The 20,987-nt window shown below is 54.2% G+C and overlaps 1 protein-coding gene across 1 annotated transcript; it reads left to right on the top strand.

The window, feature by feature from the left end:
* Window positions 1-1,752: 1,752 nt before the first annotated feature.
* On the top strand, window positions 1,753-20,624 carry LOC308524735 (phospholipase A and acyltransferase 3-like; the record flags this gene model as incomplete). Its single annotated transcript, XM_081099288.1, has 4 exons — window positions 1,753-1,851; window positions 13,555-13,666; window positions 15,372-15,640; window positions 20,397-20,624. The coding sequence occupies 4 exons, from the start codon at window positions 1,753-1,755 to the stop codon at window positions 20,622-20,624; spliced, it is 708 nt and encodes a 235-aa protein (XP_080955414.1).
* Between the last annotated feature and the right edge of the window lie 363 nt (window positions 20,625-20,987).

The following is a 20,987-nucleotide window of genomic DNA, read 5'->3' on the forward strand; positions in this document are numbered from 1 at the left end:
TCCATAGCTTATCCATTGTAAACAACGGTAGTAAATTGTATTTGTTCATTTTTGCACGTGTGTGTTTCAGAAAGAGATCAAAGTTGTTCTAGACCCACTGTGTTTCAGACTCTGCTGTGCAAATTTCATATATTCCCTCACTTATTCTCCTTTTGAACTTTATGGTAAATACTCTCATCTCCATTTTACAACCGATATTGGACCCTGAGGCATCATCAGGCTTTTCTGGCAGCTCTGGCCACATGGAGAGTCCACACAGCGCTTCCAGCTGGTGGCGTCCAAATCCCATTGAGCCTGGAGCCGGGTTTTGCTGTCTAAGAGGAGGGAGCTAAAGAGCAAGCGAACCAGCAGGCTCCCTGTATGTGCTGAGTCTCGAGGCTGAGGCTGCACTCAGCACCCGTCCTTGAGGAAACACCACCTGCACTCACACAGCAGGACCTGGTCCTCACACTCACGCTCCCTGTTCCCAGCCTCCTAAGTGCCGTCTGCATTGTACTGGGCTGCATATTGGGGCGCACTGTACTGTCTGTTCCTGGAACAGATAGGAAGGTACTGACATCAGGTCAGGCCTTGAGATATGGTCTCATGGTCCCTCCTCAATATACTGTGCTCTCTGTTCCCGGAAAACATAGATAGGAAGGTGATAATGCTATACTGTGTCGGGAACAAATTGTGTAAACAAGGCTTTGTAACTTTGTAGTTTTTGCAAATAAATAGGCTGTAATGCTTGCAGTCATGGCTGCAGTTCAGCCTTTGCTTTGGCGGAGTGCTGGGACTGCAGACAGCTGGCCAGCTTAATAAAGGTTCCTAAATTTAAATTCTGAGTCGGGGGTCTATCTCGCTGAGCCAACCCATAACAGCATTAGATGGGTTTCGCTTACTATTTGCCATCCATTCTGACAGTTTTCCACTCTGTCAGTGTAGGTGACAGCGTACAGAACCTGGTCAGTGACAAACAGATTCTTCTGATCGTGAGACGGTTTCTGTCCAGCGAGACCACAAATGCTTGCTGTCCGAGGTGTGGGTGCCATTGCTCTGCAGGCCCCCAGCCCCTGTGCTCCCAGCCCGCGGTCTCATCCCAGCACCTTTCTCTCAGGGACGATACACAGTGTGGGGCCTGCCTGCTCCTCTGACCGGCTGTCATCCTGCTTCTGCTGTCCCTGCGGTCCATCCAGGTTCCAGGTGCTCGTGTGCGTCTGTGTGAGACTCTCTGTGATGTGGGACCTGGGAGAGCTGCTCTGTGGAGGGTGTTCAGGAAACCCTCTCAGGACGCCCTGTTCTGTGACATCCTCTGAGCAACAGGACACAGCACTGAGAGGCAGTCCCTTCCTGAGAGCGGGACCCCCAGAGACGCTGCTGGTTTAGGGAAATCTGTCTGCACGCCCAGCTAATGGGCCCGAGCTGGAGAGCGTCAAATGCAAGTGCAGCTCGGCTTCCCTTGGTCCCATGACCTCTTTCCCTGCTGGGTCAGGACCTGAGGGACCACTGAGATGCTCCCAATGGACACGGAAGTACAGTGAGCACAAGCCCTGCCCAGGGAGAGCCCATGCGGGTTTCCAGGGTGGCCTTTGGCTTTAAATGGTTCTCATTATGTTAACCAAGCTTTGGAGAGTTACACTTTCCACCCCCCTTACCTGGGGGAGCAGGTGGACCACATCACCATCACCCACCTAGAGCGCCCAGTGTGAGGAGCCAATGCGGGAAATCTCAATCAGGCCTCCAGCTCCGGATCTTCAACAAACTGCAAGAGAAATGGCCAAGAGGGTGCAGACCAAACTGCAGGAAGCCTCAAGGGCCCTGTGGTGGCGCTGCCGCTTGGCTGGGGACACCCTTACGGACGTTCATCCGTGGGTGAGCGTGTGGTGGGGACTCCCGTCCCCTGTGAGGTCCTCCCCCTCCTGCCGCTTCCAGAGGTTGCCCTGGGGGACCCGGGGGTTGGGAATCTTTTCCCAAAGGGCGGAGCCTGGAATCGGGACCTTGTGCATCAGGAGAGTGAGTATTTGTCCAGCGTGTGTGTGTCATGCATGTGTGTGTGTGTGCTGTCTGTCGGTGTGTATTGTGCATGTGTATGTTGTGTTGCGTGTACACGTACACAGCTAGGATGCAGACATGCGTGTGCAGGTGTATTGTGCACGTGTCCGGAGGGTGATGACATAACAACCTGTGTAAACCTCCTTCCCTGAGGCTGGGGCCCAGGGCAAACCCCCGCAACACTGTCCAGGGGAGTCCGAGGTCCTCTGCCCTCACACTGACCCTCGTGTCCATGATGCCATCAGGAGCCTCCTCACACTCTGCCCTCCAGCCCTGGGTCACCCACTCTCTGAGATGCCGACCTGAGGGACAGGAACTGACAGCAACTTACCAGGACCTGATCTTTCCCGGGGACCCCAGTGTGGCTGCCCAGCTTCCGGAGGTGGGGGGAGGGCAGGTGGCCCGACACATTCACACAGCAGGCTCTGCTGGCACATTTCCCCCATAACTGCCACCCTCCCACAGCCCAGGGGCAGGAAGCAGCACCCCTTGCTCAGCTGGGGAAACTGAGGATCAGAGATGGAGAAGGAATTGCCCAGGGACACTCAGCTGGCAGTGGCTGCGCCAGGTCTTCTCTGCCCCGACCCGTCCTGGTTCTGCTACCTCCCTCCCTCCCTGCCTTGCTCAGCTCCTCTGTCCTGCTCCTCCGTGCCCGCCCAGGGCACCTCTGCTTCATGACTAGAGAAGTTTTCAGCTTTTCTGTGTCTCTGTGTCTGACCTCTGCCAATGAGGAACCTCCTGCAGCGCTCACCCCAGGCGGCCCAGCCTGAGGCCAGGGCTCCGCTTCCTTTGCCCCATTCCAAGCCGGTGCCCAGCAGCCCACACTCACCCTGGACGCTTCTCCTGATTCACTTCCTCATCCACCTCCACATCCAGTCCCCAGGACCCCCGGTGTCCTTCCCACATGTCCCATCTGTCCATGGCCCTCCTCTGGCCTCAGGGCACAGGATACCCCTGGGCAGCCACAGCTCCTCCTAACCCTTCCTCCCCCTCCTCGCCCTCCCTGCCCTCGGCCCCCCGGGCTGGCTGAAGGCCTTGCCTTTCCCTCCCCACAGCTCCCTCTGGCATCTTCTCCTCTGCACCCCCCTTTTCTCTGCCCCCAGCCCCTGCCCCACGCCCATTCCTCCTCTCCTCCCCCCAGACAGACCCCTCCTGTGAGGAGCTGCCCTGAAGGCCCAGCCTGGCTCAGCTGCCACTCTCAGGGTCCCAGCCCCGGGACCGCCACCTCCCCCCACGTGGTCATGCTCTGCTGTGGTCCCTGTGCCTGTCTCACCCCCTCTGGGCTTTGAGCTCCATCAGGGGGTCCTGTGTGCTCGGCCCCCCCTCCCTGCATCTCCTGGGTCCTGAGAGGGGCCTGGTGTGGAACAGGAGGGAAGGACCTGTGAGGGCAGGAGGGCTGGAGGGCCAGGGGACCAGGGCTCAGGCCAGGCAGGCCCAGAGTTGGTGTCCATCTGGGGGAGAACAAGGGCATTTCTCACTCTGAAGGGAAATGTTGGATTAAGGTGAGGCCTGGGCACTGTCCCAGGAGCAGGGCAGTGAACTGGGGCCTGGTCTGGGGGAGGCAGTGGTTCCCAGGAGCAGTGAAGCAGGTGGACTGAGCTCTGGAGGGTGCAGGCGCCTTCCCGGAAGCACCCCACTTCCTGTCAGTGCCCCGCCCAGCTGGCTGCTTTCCCTGCACACCAGGCGCTGGGCCAGTCCCTCCTGGGACCCTGTGTGAGTCCGGACACCAGGGCTAATGGGGGCGGGGAGCTGTCCCTGTCTGACCCTGAGAGTGGAATGTGCGGCATCAGGCAGACACATGCCTGGGAGGAAGGAGGAGCGAGAACAGAGGGGCTGAGGAGGCATGAACCCCAGCAGCAGCTGAGGCCCACAGGCCGGGACCCACTGCTCCCCAAGTCCCAGGTCCCTCATCAGCCCACATTCCAGCTCCTTCACCAGCTCAGGCGGGCACAGCACAGACACCGCACATCCTCCCACATGGCGCCCGACCCCACACGGTGCCAGACCCAGAGCGGGGCTCCCTCTGCCCGAACACCTCCCAGTCCTGCAGCGAAAGAGACTTAAACAACATACAGGTCTCCATGGAAGCCTTAGAGACAGCCTGGAGCTACCAGCAGGAGCACAGCCCCAGGCCTTCATGTAATGCAGGGAGCTGCCCTCCCCTGCAGAGCCGGTTCTAGAAAGTTCTGGGGACTTACCGAAGCCATTGTTCACCAGGGCAGGGTCTGCTTTCTGCTTCTAGGGCAACAGGTTTTATACCCGAGTGGACACTTTCGCTTTCATTTTCCTATTTATTCAGAAGAACTGAACACTAAATGGTTAAAGGGACTGTCAGCATTTCTCAGGGGACCGGCCCATGACTTCCCACCTCAAGGCCTGGAATGGCTGGGCCTGGGAGCCGCCCGGAAGCGGTGAGCGTCGGAGGGAAGCCTTACCCCTGCCCTGCCCTGGACACGGGCTCCCACTGCAGGACGGGGCATGGGCGGCCCAGCGGTCAGCCCCAGGCCCGCGTGGGCCCTGATCTTAGACCCGCCCCACGAGGACAGGAGCCACGGGCAGCCTTCGGGGCGGGACCCACGGGGAGGCCTCAGCAGGCGGGAGCCTGGCCCTCGGGGAGCCCAGGGCTCAGTGGCCTCGGGGTGCATGTGGCGGGAGAAGCAGAGCTCCCCTGAGAGCGGCCCCCCAGCCTGGCCCGCGCTGTCCCTGGAACAGGAGGCGGGGGCGGGGCGCAGGCTCAGCCCAGCAGCTCCCGGGCACCAGGGCCCAGGCTTCTCCATCCTGTGGGTCCCGCTCTGCTGCGATGGTGGCTGTGGTGGCAGCAGCCTCCAGGGCACATTCTCACCGGCCCCGCCCAAGGGCATCAGAGCTGCTTTCACTCCCTGGTCCCCTCTGAGCGGGGAGACCCTCACCCACAGCCCCCTGCGGCCCGGCCCCGCTTCCCTGTGCAGGGCTGCGCCCGTTTCCATGGGAACCCGTCCTGGGCAGCGGGCAGGGGCTTCCCCAGGGCTCAGCCAGGTCTGTGGAGGGGCCGGTGCTGCCCAATGAAGGGAAGGCAGGGCTGTGGCGCCAGGAGATGAGTGACGGGTGCGTGTGCGTGTTCAATGCATATCCGCGTGCGCATGCGCGTGCGCGTGCGTATTCAATGCATATGCGCGTGCGCGTGCGGTGCGTGTGGGGTGGAGCGGGCAGGGGGGGTGGCTATGGGCCAGGCAACCAGCACCTAAGCTGTGCTCCCCCCTCCCTCCCCCTGTGCACGCGGCTTTGCTGGAGCCACAGGGAGGCTGCCCAGCTCTCAGGCCTCAGGGGGAGCCGCAGGGCAGGCAGGAGGGGGGCAGCCAGCGGAGGACCTGGCAGAGCCCTTCCCTCCACCAGGAAGCTCTGTGTGCAGGGGCGCGGGAAGGCGCCGCCTCTCCCAGCCTGACCCCCATGACCCCCATGACCCCATGACCCCCATGACCCCGAGTACCCCCGCTCCACTTCCCTTCCCAATCCTGGTAATCAGTGTTTTCTCTGTTCCTTTGTCATCTTTTTAGGAGTTTGTTGACATAAGCGATGTTTTCAAAGACCCAGCGTTTGTTTGTTGGATTTTCTCTGTTCTGTCTGTGTTTCAGTTTCACTGGCGTCTGTGTTATTTCCTTCCTTGCCCTGGCCTGGGTTTTCTCCCCCCCTTTCCTGTTTCTTGAGGTGGAGCTAATAGTAATTGGGGACTTCCTCTTCTCCCAGGTGACCATCCACATTTCCCGGTCACTGCTCTTGTACCTGCATCGCATGGATTTTTATCTATGGATATTTATTTGTGTGTATTAACTCACCTCAATTTAACACTTTTTTTAGGGCTTCATTTTGACCCAGGAATTATTTAGAAACATGTTGTTTTCTATGTTGTTTGTTTTCTACTTGTCCTATAATTTCTCTATTCCCTTCTCTTTCTACTTCTGATTTTTATCTTTTTTTTTTTTAATATATTTTATTGATTTTTTTACAGAGAGGAAGGGAGAGAGATAGAGAGTTAGAAACATCGATGAGAGAGAAACATCGATCAGCTGCCTCCTGCACATCTCCTACTGGGGATGTGCCCGCAACCCAGGTACATGCCCTTGACCGGAATCAAACCTGGGACCCTTCAGTCCACAGGCCGACGCTCTATCCACTGAGCCAAACCGGCTTTGGCCTGATTTTTATCTTAATTGAGTATTTTTTGTTTCCATTTACCCCAGTTATGGACTCATCAGCCTGGCCTCCTCTTCTGTGATCTTAGTGAGGGTTTTAGGGCAGAGACTCTCCGCCTCAGCACCAATGCCGTCCTGAGCCAGATCAATCCTTGCTGGGTGCCTGTGCCTTGCAGGACATGTAGCCGTGGGGCTCAGCCGCAACTCCTGTTACCTCAAGTGATGGGCGTTTCTGGTTGTGAGGAGACACTGGACAGCAAGACCTGGTGGACATACAAGAACAGGAACCACGGGAGAGTCAGGACCGTGGCCTGGAACTAGACCCAGGATGGCTTCTAGGTTCAGCAGCCGGAGTCTGCAGACGTTCACTGGAGTTCAAACCAAACCAAACCTTTGCCATAAAGAAACTCAATACATGCTCTTGCCAATCTAAAAACCAGCTTATTACCCCTCTGCTCTTCACATCTTTCCTCTGCCTTGTTGCTTTCACCCTCCCCCACCCCATCCCCAGAACTCCTGCTTCCTCACCACTGGGCTTGGGTCAATCCCGAGGGCTCTGATCCCACATCCCCTCCTTTGGCCCCTCCTCCCCATATCAGCTCAGCTCTGTCCCGCCCCACTGCCTGTCTGTCAGGTGCTCCTAGTTCAAATTCTTGAGAGAGAATCAGCTCACCAAATCCTAGTTCAGCCTACTGATTGGCGGCTGTTGGGTCAGGTGACCGACCATATTAGGCCAATCAGCTCTTTCCTGTTGGGGCCAGGTCACATGGTGGTTTTCTCACACCTTCTGGGTTGGGGTGTGGCAGGCCCCAAGCCTGACCTCTCTGCTGCCCAACCCTCCTGGGAGGGATTGGGGGAGGGAATGACCCCTTGTGGCGAGTCCCTTGAGGTCTGCTTCTGCTCTCTGGGCTTAGAACAGTGATGGCGAACCTTTTGAGCTCGGCGTGTCAGCATTTTGAAAAACCCTAACTTAACATTTTTTGATATTTGCAACCGTAGTAAAACAAAGACTTATATTTTTCATCTTTATTTTATATATTTAAATGCCATTTAACAAAGAAAAATCAACCAAAAAAATGAGTTCGCGTGTCACCTCTGACACGCGTGTCATAGGTTTGCCATCACTGGCTTAGAAGGTGTTCAAAGTGGCCATTTCTCTAAAAGGGGCTTTTGTGGGTTCCTCAGCGACACTCTACTCGTGCTGCGAATGTTTCCTTTGTCAGCCCTGGTGTCAGGGACCATGTGTCTGTTGGAATCCTGGACAGGACTGTCAAGGAAAAGAAAACGGACTCTGTAAATGTAAGAAAAGAGTTTTATTGAAGACTTGTTGAGGGCTGGCTTTGAAACAGTGCTCTGACTTGGGAGGAGAGAGAGGGACTTATGAAGGCAGAAAAGTAAGTGAAGGTACATTTGACACTAGAAGTTACGACTACGGTACATAAGCTTCCATGGTTGTTTGACATCAGCTGGAAGGGACGCATAGAAAAGAGGAGGTTGAGTCGCTGCTGAACCTCCTGCTGTGGAAACAATGGAATTGCTTTGAGACTCTTGAGATGACTCTTTGATCAGGATGGAGAGAGGACGGACACTCTCTCTGGTAATCAGTGGCCCTTAGTGGGGAAGCATTGCAGGGTCTGTGTGTGACTAGCCCTGCGGTTAGTAAAGAATCTTAGTAAGGCCCCTGGTTCTTCCCTGGTTGCTGATGAAACAGAGGAGCTCAGGCACCCTTTCCCTTCTTCAGGACTTACAGGTGGCTCCATGCCAGCTTTCTCCTGCTGGGCACACATCTGGGGATCAAACCAGCAACCTGGGTATGTGCCCTGACTGGGAATCTAATGCACTTTTTGTGCAGAGGACAACATTCAATCAATTGAGCCACACCGACCCGGCTCAACTCCCTCCATTTTAAGTGACTCTCTTAGCAATGTTTATTCCATTTTATTCTCTCCATTCTCAAAACACAAGAAAGCAAAAAAGTAACACCCAGTTCAATTAAAAATTAAATTAACAAATTACATAAAATACTGGAATGTGTAGAATTAACCAAAAAAGATGGAAGAACCAATTCCAGATATATTGGTAATCACCATAGATGTAAATGGGTTAAACTTGCCAAGTAAAACACAAACATTAGGCTTGGCCAAGTGACTCAGTGGTTAGAGTGTTGTCCTGACATGCCAAGGTTTCGGGTTTGACCCCTGGTCAAATCACATACAAGAATCAACCAATGAACCAGTCAATTAAGTGGAACAATACATTGATGTTTCTCTGGTTCCTTTCCTCTCTCTCTGATGTATAAAGTGGTAAAACTGCCATTTTCTAGAGCATTTTTTCAATCTGATGAGATTTTGTTCTCAGTAATTGTTATCAGTTTGGATGAAATAAACTCATAAAATTCTTACAAGTTTGAATTTTTCTTGTATTGACACACTGTACAGAGAAACCTCTAGGCCCAAATGGCATGGCTTGTGCTAAAATCCCATGATACCGACCCTAGATTTAATACCTGATTTGATTGTGGTCTCAACCTCTTCCGGAAATTGAATCATAATCAACCAATTTGGAATTTTCTGGTCGGGCACCGGTAAAGCAATCTGTCCTGTGGGCTCATTCCCCGTCCTCCTCCCCATAGAAAGAAGAGGCAACCTGCATGACAAAAAGCCTTGCTGTTCCCTTCCCCCAAACCCAGGTCCTAATCTAAAAAATAATCCTTTCTTTTCTTTGGTGAAGAGCTCTCTTGCCCTACCCTTTTCCCTATAAAACACCTTTCATTTTGTACAACCCCTCAGAGTGCTATGGACAAAAGGGGCCACATGCTAACCTGACAAGCTCAGGGGTGGCCTGTACGGCAGTCTGGCAAACTCAGAGACCTAAAGTAACCACAAAGGATGGTCTGAAATTAAACTTTAACTAAAAGCAGTGATGGTGGGTAGTCACCTCCTAGGCTGGTATCTTCACTGACAAGGTCAACCTTTACCTTAACTGAGCCTATCTGTCTTTCTGCAGCTCTGCTAACATGTCCTTGAAATGTCTGGGTAACTTGTAACTTCCCTTTTTCTGGACCCCTCAGGGCACAACCAAATGTGCCTGGTTGCCAGGACAGAGACCACAGATTCCTTCATTGTTGTTGTTATCATGTTCATTGTTGACTGTTAACTAATCTGCACTCACCTAAGTATGTGTCTATCTTTTACTTTTTATCCAATCCCAGAGGATTCCCCATTTTGCTTTCTCCCGCCTCCCTAATCTATCACCAGTGGATTTCTTGTAACCTTCCCATATCCCCTCCTTTGATTACACGTATAAAATTAGATGAAAAACCGCCATTCTCTGGAGCATTGTTCCAGTCCATTTAGATTCTGCTTCCCGGCAATTGTCGACAGTTGGGCTCAAACTCACAAAAATTCTTTACAGGTTTGAACGTTTTTATGTTAACATTGCCCTTGTACTTGCTAGACGAGATGTTGTGCCATTCATTAATTCCTTAATAAAGCCAAGTAGATCTTCAAATTTACTAGGTTGAATTTTGTTTTTTAATAAATGGAAGGGGCACTGTGTTAGGGTACTCCAGAGCTGCTTGCATTGGAGGGGTTCCCCCCCACACACCCCACCCTGGATAGTGTCACGCTTTTGAGAAAGAATTCAGGGGAGCGACAAAAAGCAGTGTTGAAGCAAAGCAAGAACATTTATTAAAAATACACTTGGAATAAAGCACAAGTTGACAACTCAGCTAGTCTCAGCACCCCAGCTGGTGGGGTTTCAAGGGTTTTATATTTTCCCTTCTTATAGGTTTCAAGATTCCCCTGCTGGATATCTTGGGCAAGAGACTAGATTTCCAGGTCCACCTTTTACATTGTTGTGGCTTTCCCCCAAATTTATGAGAACAATTGGCAATTTTATCTTGGCAAGTCCCAAGATTGCTGACTTCTTCATTCAGTGGGTGAGAAAAATGCCCTCTTTCCCTACCCCTTCTTCTCCTCCTGCCCTAGGAGCCATCTATCCTGTCTAACAATACCATACAACCCAACAACTTTGGGTTGTGACCATTTAGTCCAGTGGTTCTCAACTTGTGGGTCGTGACCCCTTTGGGGGTCAAATGACCCTTTCACCGGGGTCGCCTAAGACAATCGGAAAACACATATATAACTACATATTGTTTACAGTAGCAAAATTACAGTTATAAAGTAGCAACAAAAATAATTTTATGGTTGGGGGTCACCACAACATGAGGAACTGTATTAAAGGGTCGCGGCATTAGGAAGGTTGAGAACCACTGCTTTAGTCAGTGATAAGTTCAATTTAGTCAGTCACAGTCAGTATGTTAGAAAAAATAAAGAACAGAATTTATCAGAGTGTATCTCATCTAGATTTTGGTAAGACTTTTATTAATATGCCTGAAGTCTCTATGTCTCCTGGTTCCTTATAAAATGTATTTCTTACCGTGGATCTTGGTTAAAAAGGTGGAACAGCCTCTGCTTAGAGAAGACTCTAGGTGCACTAGGAGGCTTGTGTGAGGATGCTCATGGCAACTTTGTCTGTAATGCAACCCCCTGGGAACACCCCAATGTCCACTCACCGGAGAGGATGATCAAACTGTGCTGCATTCCACATGATGGGAATGAACATGAATCCATAGGAACCTAATATTGGGCAAACATCATCAAGTTGTGCAATGTGAGACACTTGATTCTGATTTTACCACATTCAAAAAATGCAAACAAAATATGTATATGTTGTTTAAGGGACACATTTATATGCAGGAAATATTATCTAAGAGCAAGACAATCATAGACACAAAATTCAGGAAATTGGCTACAACTCCCCATGCCACACAATGAGGATGCGAAGGGCCCTCCCCACTCCACCCACCCCTTTGCCCAGGATGTTACAGCCACAGGCGGTGTCAGTGAGAGAATCTTATTTGGGGCTTTGGAGGGGGTAGGTCGCTGGTGCCAAAAAATGGGCCTCTCCACACCGAGGCAGTGGTGGATTTGGGTTTCCATTTGGTCTGGGATGTGTTTCTGAACTGGGGGAAGGGAGAGGGGGAGAGGGAGGGCGAGGAGCGAGCGGGCGCCCTGTTCCCAGTGTGGGGCATGCGCTTCTGATGACATGTTTTGTCTGGTTCCATCTGCTTAGAGGTTGCTGGGATTGTTAGTGTGTTCTGCTCATGGTCAGTCCCGGTGTTCAGGTCTCCTGGGAGCTCCTCCCTCCTCTGTCTCTCCATCCCTCCTCACCCCACACCCACCTGACCCTGCTGTTCCTGTCTCCTCTTCTCTGGGCCCTGAGACTTGGTGACTTATGGCCGTGGCGCTAACTGCGGCCGCCACCGAATCCTTCTGACTCTGCATATGGACTTCGATTTCTCTCTGGCTGGTTTCCAGGCCTATGTGTCTACCTGGCCTGTACCTTGGCCCTGCATTGAACAAAGAGCAGATTTTGTGTGACCTTTGATTTGCATTTTTATTTTTTAAAAGTTATGTATTTATTAGTAGCATATGGTAATACATGCTAAACCTAAATGTGAAGAACATGACCCTCCTCTCACTGAGTCATACCTCGCAGGTCACCTGGGCACATGTCTCACAGAGGAGCACAGCCCACAATGTGTGGCTTTAAATATACGTATTTGTCTTCCAGGAAAGGGTCAGAGGGAAAACAAAACTATTGATCATAGAAGGCTGGGCCCCGAGGCAGCAGCACACAGACACAGCTGCACAGGAGGATGGCTCCGGTAAGTGCCCCGAAAGCTTTTATTTCAAACACCGCAATCCTGTTAGTGGTGATGATGTGGGTCTCCTTGCTGGGCTGCAGCGCTGGCACCGAGGGGCACGGGGCCTGCTGAGGCCTGAGGGTCTGCTACCCAGGGTGGGAGGGCTCCCCAGAGCTTCCTGAGGAGGCAGGAATGGTGGGCTCAGGGCGGGCAGCCTCTGCCCACTGCCCAGTCCCACCTCCTCAGTCACACTGTCCTGCGTGGCTGGGAGGAGCTGGGGAGGGAGGGACAGGAGAATGGCTCCCAGCAGTGTGGGGTGGAGGCAGGAGCTGAAAGAAGTGTTCTTGTCCACCCTCCTCTCCAAACTGCTTACCTGTTCCCTCTGCTTTTCTTTCCATCCCTCTCTTTCCCTTCCATGTGTTGCTGCTTCCTTCTGGCTCCGTAACAGTCACATTTCCGAACTCTCGCTGCATCCCGACACCACGCAAAAGGCTGTTATTTAATCTCTGCTACACATATGTGAGCACATCTTCCTTGTTAGCCCTCCTCCCCCCTCCCCCAAACCCAAATGGAAACCTAACATTGAGGCTAAAGTCCCCTGGACGCCCCCTTCTCATCCCCCCCTCCCACCCCCGGCACACAGTCCCTCCTCTGTGTGGCTCCGTCCGTGTCCTGCCAGGGGTTTTCTAGTCCTTTGCATATAGAAGCGTAGCCGCCTTTAAGTGTTGTTTTGTGGCTTTGGGTTTTGCTGTCATTCTTAACTTGGTTGTCTGAGTACGGTTCACTTAGGAAATGCTTGAATCTTTTCCTTTACCAGTTTTTGAAATAATATGGTGATTCTTTTGCAACCTCCAAAGGTGACTAACACATATTAAAAGTGTCATTATGAACACATTGATATCATTATTCACATATCTGATATGTGTCTTTTTGATGCTCAAATTGTTCCATCTTTGGTCAAGTGGTCAAATTGTTCCATCTTTGGAGCCCAGACTTCAGCAGCCCCCGCCCGCCTGGGATGCTCTGGGATTTTAAGGGCGCAGCGTTGGTAACATGCAGACTAGGTTTGATCTTTCTCTCTGTTCACTGGGTAAGGAGCTTTGCATGTTACCTAACCTCCTGAGACTCAGTCTTCTCATCTGACAAATGGGGTCATGACAGTTTGTGGTCAAAGGAGTGATGGATCTCAAATGTGGGCCCTGTTGAGCACCGGGTCTGGCTGTGCAGGTCGGGGCTCTATCACTCAGAATCACTCAGGCCTGGCGCAAGGTGGGCGGCTCTTTATGGGGCATTTGAGACTTCCTGGGAGTCATATACTCACTCACTGACACCAACATGCTCTGGCCTAACATGTGCCCATGCCCATGTCTGCACACCTCTCGGCCACACCCCCGTGCTGCACACCTGCCCACACCTCCCCTCTGGACACCCTGTCCATCTCTTCTTTGTCCCCCAAAGAGCTCACTTCCAGCTCAGCAGCCCCAGGAAAGGAGGGACTTTCCATCTGTGCGAGGAGAGCGCCCTCTTCTGTTTCCTTCAGGAGATGAGCAGAAGGAGCTTGTAGGCTGGGCTGGGGTGCCTTACAAGTCAGGTTCTAGAATGTTCCCTGTGAGGACTAACCTCAGTCTGTCTCTGGTTTTTCAGTCACAGGCTGAACCAAAACCTGGAGACCTGATTGAGATTTTCCACATACTAGGCATCGCGCACTGGGCCCTCTACGTGGGGGATGGCTACGTGGTGCACCTGGGTCCTCCAGGTGAGGCTGGTTCTCCGCTGAAGCACAGGGCAGAGGTGGGAGTGTCAGCGGCTGCACACTCGTGCGCTGTTCTCACCCAGTGCCTGGATGGGGGGCTCCCCCTGGCCATTGGCTGCATGAGGTTCCCTGGTAGGTCTGCAGCCGCTCCTCTTCCTCAGCAGCGAGTTCGTGGAGGATGGACTGTTGGCCTTTATTCCAGGTGATACTGGGGTTCACTTCCAGCCAATCCACTGTCCCAGGGAAGCACCCCGTTGTGTGTGCTCCATGTTCTGGGGGCAGATTAGTAGGACACAGAGTACAGCAGGCTCAGAGGCATGGAAGGAGCGTGGCCTCCCACTTAGCAGAACCCGTTTGGGGTCCTGGGGCCTCCGCTCGCCGAGCTGGTACTTGCCTGTGTGACTTGCCCCCTGAGCTCAGCTGCACCCTCTGTAGAGCAATGAGAACCCCACCTCCCGGTCGTGCAGGGTGGGATGCAGGACCACACGGGGGGCCCTGGAGGGGCCTGGCGGGTGCTGGGCCAACCCCCCTTCCCTCCCAGAGCTTCGTGGCATTAAAGCAAAAGCCAAAAGCCTGGGAACCACCAACAGCAGGGAACTGGCCAAATAAAATCGGTGCCTGCATTTCATGGCGGACGGTGCCACCGTTACAAGCAGCTGTAGAGCAGGTGTGTGCACACACATGTGAATTTTAAACCCAAATGCAGGCTTTAAAAAATTAGGCTTAGTGAGGAGGAATAACTTACTGCTTTATGTTTTTGTTAATCCTCATCTGAGCATATTTTTTTCATTGATTTTTAGAGAAGGAAGAGAGAGAGGGAGAGAAACATTCAATTTGAGATATTTCTCTCTCTCACCTGCTCTGTGAACAGGACGATGCACCAACCAACTGAGCCACATTGGCCAGGGTCTAATGCCCTTTTAAAAAGAAAATAAGAACTGGTGAACTAAAGAGTACACACACTCACACACACACACACACACACACAGCCAGTGAATGTAGAAGCTGGTCATTGGATGAACTGGCTGTTCAGAGATTGACCTCATACCAACAGGCTTTCTGTGAGCCCAGCTCCATCCGGCAGGTCCACTGGCCCCGCCCTGAGGGCTCCAGGGCCCATCACTCACCTTCTCCTGTCAGCTTTCCCAGAAGCCTGGGTGAGGCAGGAGGCGGGCGTCCTGTTAGGGGCAAATCTGAGAATTCAGAGCTGGGAGAGTGTGGCCACCACCTGACCCAGGCCCTTCCATCTGTAAGTGATGACAGCCCCTGAGAGGAGAAGGACTGGCCTGAGGCCACACGGTGGGTGGGGCTCTGTGTTGCAGGCCTGGGCTTCCCCAGCAGCCTCCTTTCCTACTATTGGAAACATGTCAGCCTGGCCGCTGAGGGCCCACCCCGCTCTGGCTGGGCTGCACCTGGGGTCTGTGCCTTGTACCCTCTGCCCCTCCTCGTCTTTCAGGAACATCTGCGCCCACAGGGGCCTTTAGAAGAATCCACATCCTCGGCTTTAGAAATGAGGAGCCAGAGCCCAGGGGCAGCTGTGACTTCTCCAAGGGCACCCAGGCGGGGTCGGCCTGTGTTTGAGGTTGAAGCCAGGCAGGGCCGGCCTTTCCCCAGCTCATCCTCACTGATGAAGCCCAGGGCAGTAGGGCTGCCTGCTTGCCCGCTCTCAGCCCTGATCTTCGGCCTCTTTCCCCTTTGGGAACCACAGGAGAAATCGCGGGAATTACGTTGGCCAAATTTATGGTCTCCGGGTCCGAGGGGGCCATAGTGAAGAAGGAGCTGCTGTCCAAAGTGGCCGGGAAACGCAAGTACCGTGTCCATAACAAGCATGACCGGAAGTACTCCCCGCTGCCTCCCAGCAAGATCGTGCGTCGGGCGGAGGAGCTGGTGGGGAAGGAGATTTTCTACAAGCTGACCAGCGACAACTGTGAGCACTTCGTGAACGAGCTGCGCTACGGAGTCCACCGCTGCGACCAGGTGCGTCCTCAGCCCGTGTCCCTGTCCCCAGGAACCAGGCCATTCCCTCCGCTGACAGATGCTGGGCATCGTGTGGGCGGCCGGGGTGAAGGCAGAGACATAAATGAGACAAAATAGCAGGGACAGAATCCCTGCCCTTGAGGGAGTGACAGTCGGGATAGAGATGAGATTGGGGAGAAGTGCCAGTCGCTGTGCAGACCAGTGAGGTTAGGGGGTGATGTCGCAGCCATGACAGTCACCCCTGCCCCCTCCATAGCTCTAGAGGAGGGTTGTTTTATCCCCACTTCACAGATGGGGAAACTGAGGCTCAGGGTGCTTTACTAGCTCACCCAAACTCATTCCACCACTAGGCATTGAGTCTCTAGCACCTGACAGCCACGTGCAGAGGTGGGATTTGATCCCAGGTGCCTGATCCAGGAGGCATCACAGAAGAGGCGACGCCTGAGCTGAATCTGATTTAATTGCTTTGATTAAATTGAAGCTGGACAATGAGCTGGAGATGACCAGGGAGTAGGGTGACATGGACTACAGGCCGAGGGAGGAGGACAAGTGGGAGCCAGGAGGAGGAAGAGCCACACAGATGTTTTCTGGGAAGGGCCGGGGGGGACACCTTTCGGGCTCTGGACCACATGGGCTCTGTCTCTCCACTCTATTCCGCAGCTTTGTGCAGGAACGCAGTCGTGGACACTCCCTAATGGAGTGGGTGAGGCCGTTCCTAAAAGAGTTTTTTATGAAAACTGTGGTGGGTGTTAGAATTGCTGAAGGAGGAATGCATGAGGCCAAAAGGGGTAAAGAATTATGAATTTATTTTTTATTTTATTTTTTTAACATAGTTTATAGATTTTTCACAGAGAGGAAGGGAGAGGGATAGAGAGTTAGAAACATCGATGAGCGAGAAACATCAGCTGCCTCCTGCACACCCCCTACTGGGGATGTTCCGGCAACTAAGGTAAATGCCCTTGACCGGAATCGAACATTGAACCCTTCAGTCCTCAGGCTGACGCTCTATCCACTGAGGCAAACTGGTCAGGGCAAGAATTATGAATTTATTAGGTCACCTGGTGACCAGATGGTCTGAGCCCCAAAATGGGGCCAACACCTAGGGATGGGGGGTCAGAGGTTTTAAGGGACTCCAGGCGGGCGTTTTCTGGGCGGAGATTTCTCTAGGCGGGTCCTGAGGGGAAAAAATAATGGTCTTAGCAAATGGAATGTGGTCTAAGCAAAAGGGAATTCGGTTGTGAAGGGGCCTAAAGGTCAGTGGCCAGGGGAGGGGATATCGATTCAATCATTTGATCAGACCTAGCAGTGGGTTCGATTGGGCCCCTGTGCGATAGCTTGCTGACTCCTGCTCTCTGATAATTTGAATCTTAAATTGATTGTTTCTTCTAGGCTTCTTGAGTCAAGATTGGTATATTTTCTCATGACCTGTGTAAGGTGAGAGAGGAAGATTGCCGGATTTTCATGACTTTCCTGGGTGACCTCTGCTAATCCTAATATATAAAATCCCAGGGTCCTTAATGACCAAAGGCTCAAACAAATGCCAGGCTGTGCCTGCAGCAGGCTCCAGTGGGCGGGGACTGGCGAGCAGCCTGAACTGCTGACCTCTCGGGGAGAGAGAGAAGCGGGGCTGATCAGTAGCTACCATGGCTGCTCGTCAGCAGCAGCGCCTCTCTTTCCAAGAGATCAGCACTTCAGCCCACTCACCAGCAGTCTGGGGTGGCTGTTGATCAGCCCTGCCTCTCTGATCAGGCCCAGAGATAGCCCAGAGACACTGACTGGCATAGAAACCAACCAATCAGAATGAAATCTGGGTGAACTGCGAGGAGCCAATGGCTGCCTAGGAGGCGGAGTTTCTGATGCTGACTGGCATAGAAACCGACCAATCAGAACCTAATCTGGGTGAATTGCGAAAGCAGAACCTAAGGTGGGGGCTGAGGAGGGGTTTTAAGGTAACAGCTGTTTGGTGTAAAGTGTAAGAATTTTATGACTGGTTTGGCGGTATAACGCATATGGCTGGCTATCAGTCCAGATAAAGGGATTATGTATTTTTGTCTGCCAAGAGCATCTCCTCCTGCTGAAAAAGGCTCCCCGCTCCAATTTAAGCAATCCTATCCTATATAACCTATCACAATATATAAAAAGCCAGGTGCCACCACAACCGAAATGACCAGATGGATGACCAAACAGCAGGCTAGGGGGCTGAGGGAGTTTGAGCTGTGGGCCCCCGGCCGCCCATGGCGCAGTGGCAGGAGGAGGGAGTTGTAGGCCCAAATGACCAAAGGAGAAGTCTGGCTCTCACAGTGTGGCAGGGCAGGGCAGGGCTGCAGAGGCTGACGAGCCTCACGGGGGTGGGGGGTGGGGAGTGGGGAGGGAGTAGGGAAGGGAGGGTTGCAGGGGAGGGGGCTGTGAGCATGGAGCTTCCCGGGGTGGCTGAGGCAGAGGAGCGTCATGGGGTGGGGGCTGTGAGCATGGAGCTTCCCGGGGTGGCTGAGGCAGAGGAGCGTCATGGGGTGGGGGCTGTGAGTATGGAGCTTCGTGGGGCAGTGAGCCAGAGGAGCGTCACTGCATGGGGGTGGCTGAGGCTGAGGAGCTGTGTGGGGTGGGGGCTGTTAGTGTGGAGCTTCCCGGGGTGGCTGAGGTGGAGGAACATCACGGGGTAAGGGCAGCGAGCGTGGAGCTTTGTGGGGTGGCTGAGGCAGAGCAGCATTGTGGGGCAGGGGCGGAAAGCATGGAGTGTGGTGGGGCGGGGGCTATGAGCATGGAGCTTCATGGGGCTGCTGAGGCAGAAGAGCATCGTGGGGCGTGGGCAGCAGAGGCCGAGGAGCATTGCAGGGCAGGGGCTGTGAGCATGGAGGTTCACGAGGCAGGGGCCACGGAGGTGGAGGAGTGATGCTGGGCGGTGGACATGGCCCTGATTCCAGCTAGGCCTAGGGATCCTAACTGCGCACAATTGAACTGCACTGGACTTCTAGTCTATGCTAATAAAAGGGCAATGTGCTAATTAGACCGAATCGACTGGCCATCTTCTGGATGTCCAAATTCCTTCCAGACAAAGCCATGGTGGTGAGGGCCAGGGCAGAGGCAGTTAGGGGTGATCAGGCTAACAGGAAGGGCAGTTGGGGGTGAAATCAGGCCTGCAGGTGAGGGCAGTTGGGAGTGAAATCAGGCCAGCAGGGGAGGCCAGTTAGGGGTGATCAGGCCTGCAGGCAGAGGGGTTAGGGGCATTCAGGCAGGCAGGCAGAGGCAGTTAGGGGCAATCAGGCAGGCAGGCAAGTGAGTGGTTAGGAGCCAGTGGTCCCAGATTGTGAGAGGGATGTCCAACTGCCAGTTTAGGTGGGATCAGGCCTAAACCGGCAGTCAGACATCCCCCAAGAGGTCCCTGATTGAAGAGGGTATAGGCTGAGCTGAGGAACGCCCGCCCCCTCCTGTGCAGGAATTTTGTGCACTGGGCCACTAGATTTTTGTAATTAACTGCTTTGTGGGCTGCATTTCTCAATCCTTCTAGGCAGAGAACAGTGTGGTCTTGAGACCTGAGACCTGCCTGCCCTTCCTGATAGGTTTACAGTGGGTCCCTGTCAGGGACAGCACCCACTCCAGCTCAGGGGGCAGGGGCCTGCTGGTGGAGGGTATCTGGGTGACCCTGGCATGAAGCCAGATTTGGCGCCAGCAATTTCCCCAAGGGGACACTTTAAGGCTCGTGCCAGAGTGGGGGAGGAAGAGAGTGAAACCTGCTCGGAGCGGGTGTGAGATGGGGAGGTGGCGGTGGGATCTGCTGGGCAGGGTGGTGGGCTCTCAGGCTGCTGAGATGGAGGAGCCCTAAGCTAGGGGACCGGGGGATGGTCGGCGAGATCAAAAGCGGTGAAGGAGCAGGAGGATCTGAGATCCTCTGGGGGCTCAGAGTGAAGAAGGAAAATCGTGAGGGAGAGCAGCTGTGACAGAGAGAAGGCGGTGTCCCTGAGTGTAAGAAGCCTGGGCATACAGGACCTCAGACCACTTGCCCTGCTGTCCTTATCCATCACAATGCAGGGTCAGGAGGGCGGGGCCTCTGCCTCCACACCCATGGGAGCCTGGGAGCCTGGCTTCCATCCGTCCAGCGGGCTGACACCGGGCCCAGCCGCACTGATGCTCACCGGCCCTTTGCAAATTCTCATTTCACGGACTCCTGAGCCCCGCTGCCCCCCTCCGTTGCGCACCCTTTAAAACACCCGTCAGCTCTGTGCCAGTCAGAGTGGAGCTGAGGAAAGTCTGTTGATTGCGGACACGTGGGAGCGGGTCTGAGTGTCTCTGAATGAAGTGGGCGGTGCGGCTTTTCCTTCCCCAGCCGCTCACGTGGCGCCCAGTCACGATCTTCCACAGAAACCTGCCATGTGCTCTGTTTGAGCATTTTTCCTTCCGGCGGAGGAGGCTTAGGCGGGCTTGTTAGGACACCAGGCGTCCTGGTCCCTGTCACTGGGCGTGGGGTGGCTTTGGGGAGCTCTTTCCCCTGTCCCCCTCAGTCTTCTCCTCTGTACAGTGGGCATCTAACACGGGTATCAGAAGGGTTTGGGGCAGATGGAGATGATTGAGAGCCTGGGAAGTCCCGCCCAGTGTTGACGCCTGGAAGCAGCTGCTCTCGGGGGTCTTCGCCCGCTTCCCCAGCACAGCGCTGTGGGCAGGGGTGGCTCACACGGCGCTGCCGAGTGCACGACCCTCAGGGACCATCCTGACGTCTCCACCGCCTCATCCCTGCTGTCCGAGTGTCCGCTTCCTTGTCCAGAACCCTCCCTTGTCAGTGCAGAAGCAGGTGATCTCGCTCCATGAGCCGCTGCCCAGTCACGACATGGGATCAGCAGCTCCTCCCCCAGCGCCCACGCTGTGCCTGGGCCGGGCTCAGCTCCTGGGCCGCCCAGAACCATCCCGGCCCAGCCCTGGGCGTGAGAGCTCACAGGGGGGTTTCCCCAACTCTGCACTGGCTTCAGGCTCCCAGTGGCCAGCCCTAACCTAGACCATCCGGGCACTGCCTGTGTCCTTCCCCTGGCACCCCCTGTGGCTTTCTGAGCCTTCAGCACCTATAGGGCCGCTGTCTCCCTCACACCCACAGCTCCTTCCCCCTCCCGTTCTCTCCCCGCCTGTTCTCCGCTCTCCTGGTGGCCTGTTGCCCTGCAAACACCCGCTCCTTCTGTGGTTCCGTTGGAGGGGACACAGGTCTCTCCTGAGTGAAGATTCTTGGTGGGTGTGTCTGTGGCCGGGCCCCTGACGTGGAGTGTGACGCCTGTCTCTTGTGCTGCAGGTCACCGAAGCGCTCCTTGCCGCCTTGAGGGTAGTCGGCCTGATTACACTCGGCATGGCAGTCGGCATACAAGCTGGC

This window comes from Myotis nattereri, assembly GCF_964212035.1.
Source record: "Myotis nattereri genome assembly, chromosome: 9".
Classification (NCBI taxonomy): domain Eukaryota; kingdom Metazoa; phylum Chordata; class Mammalia; order Chiroptera; family Vespertilionidae; genus Myotis; species Myotis nattereri.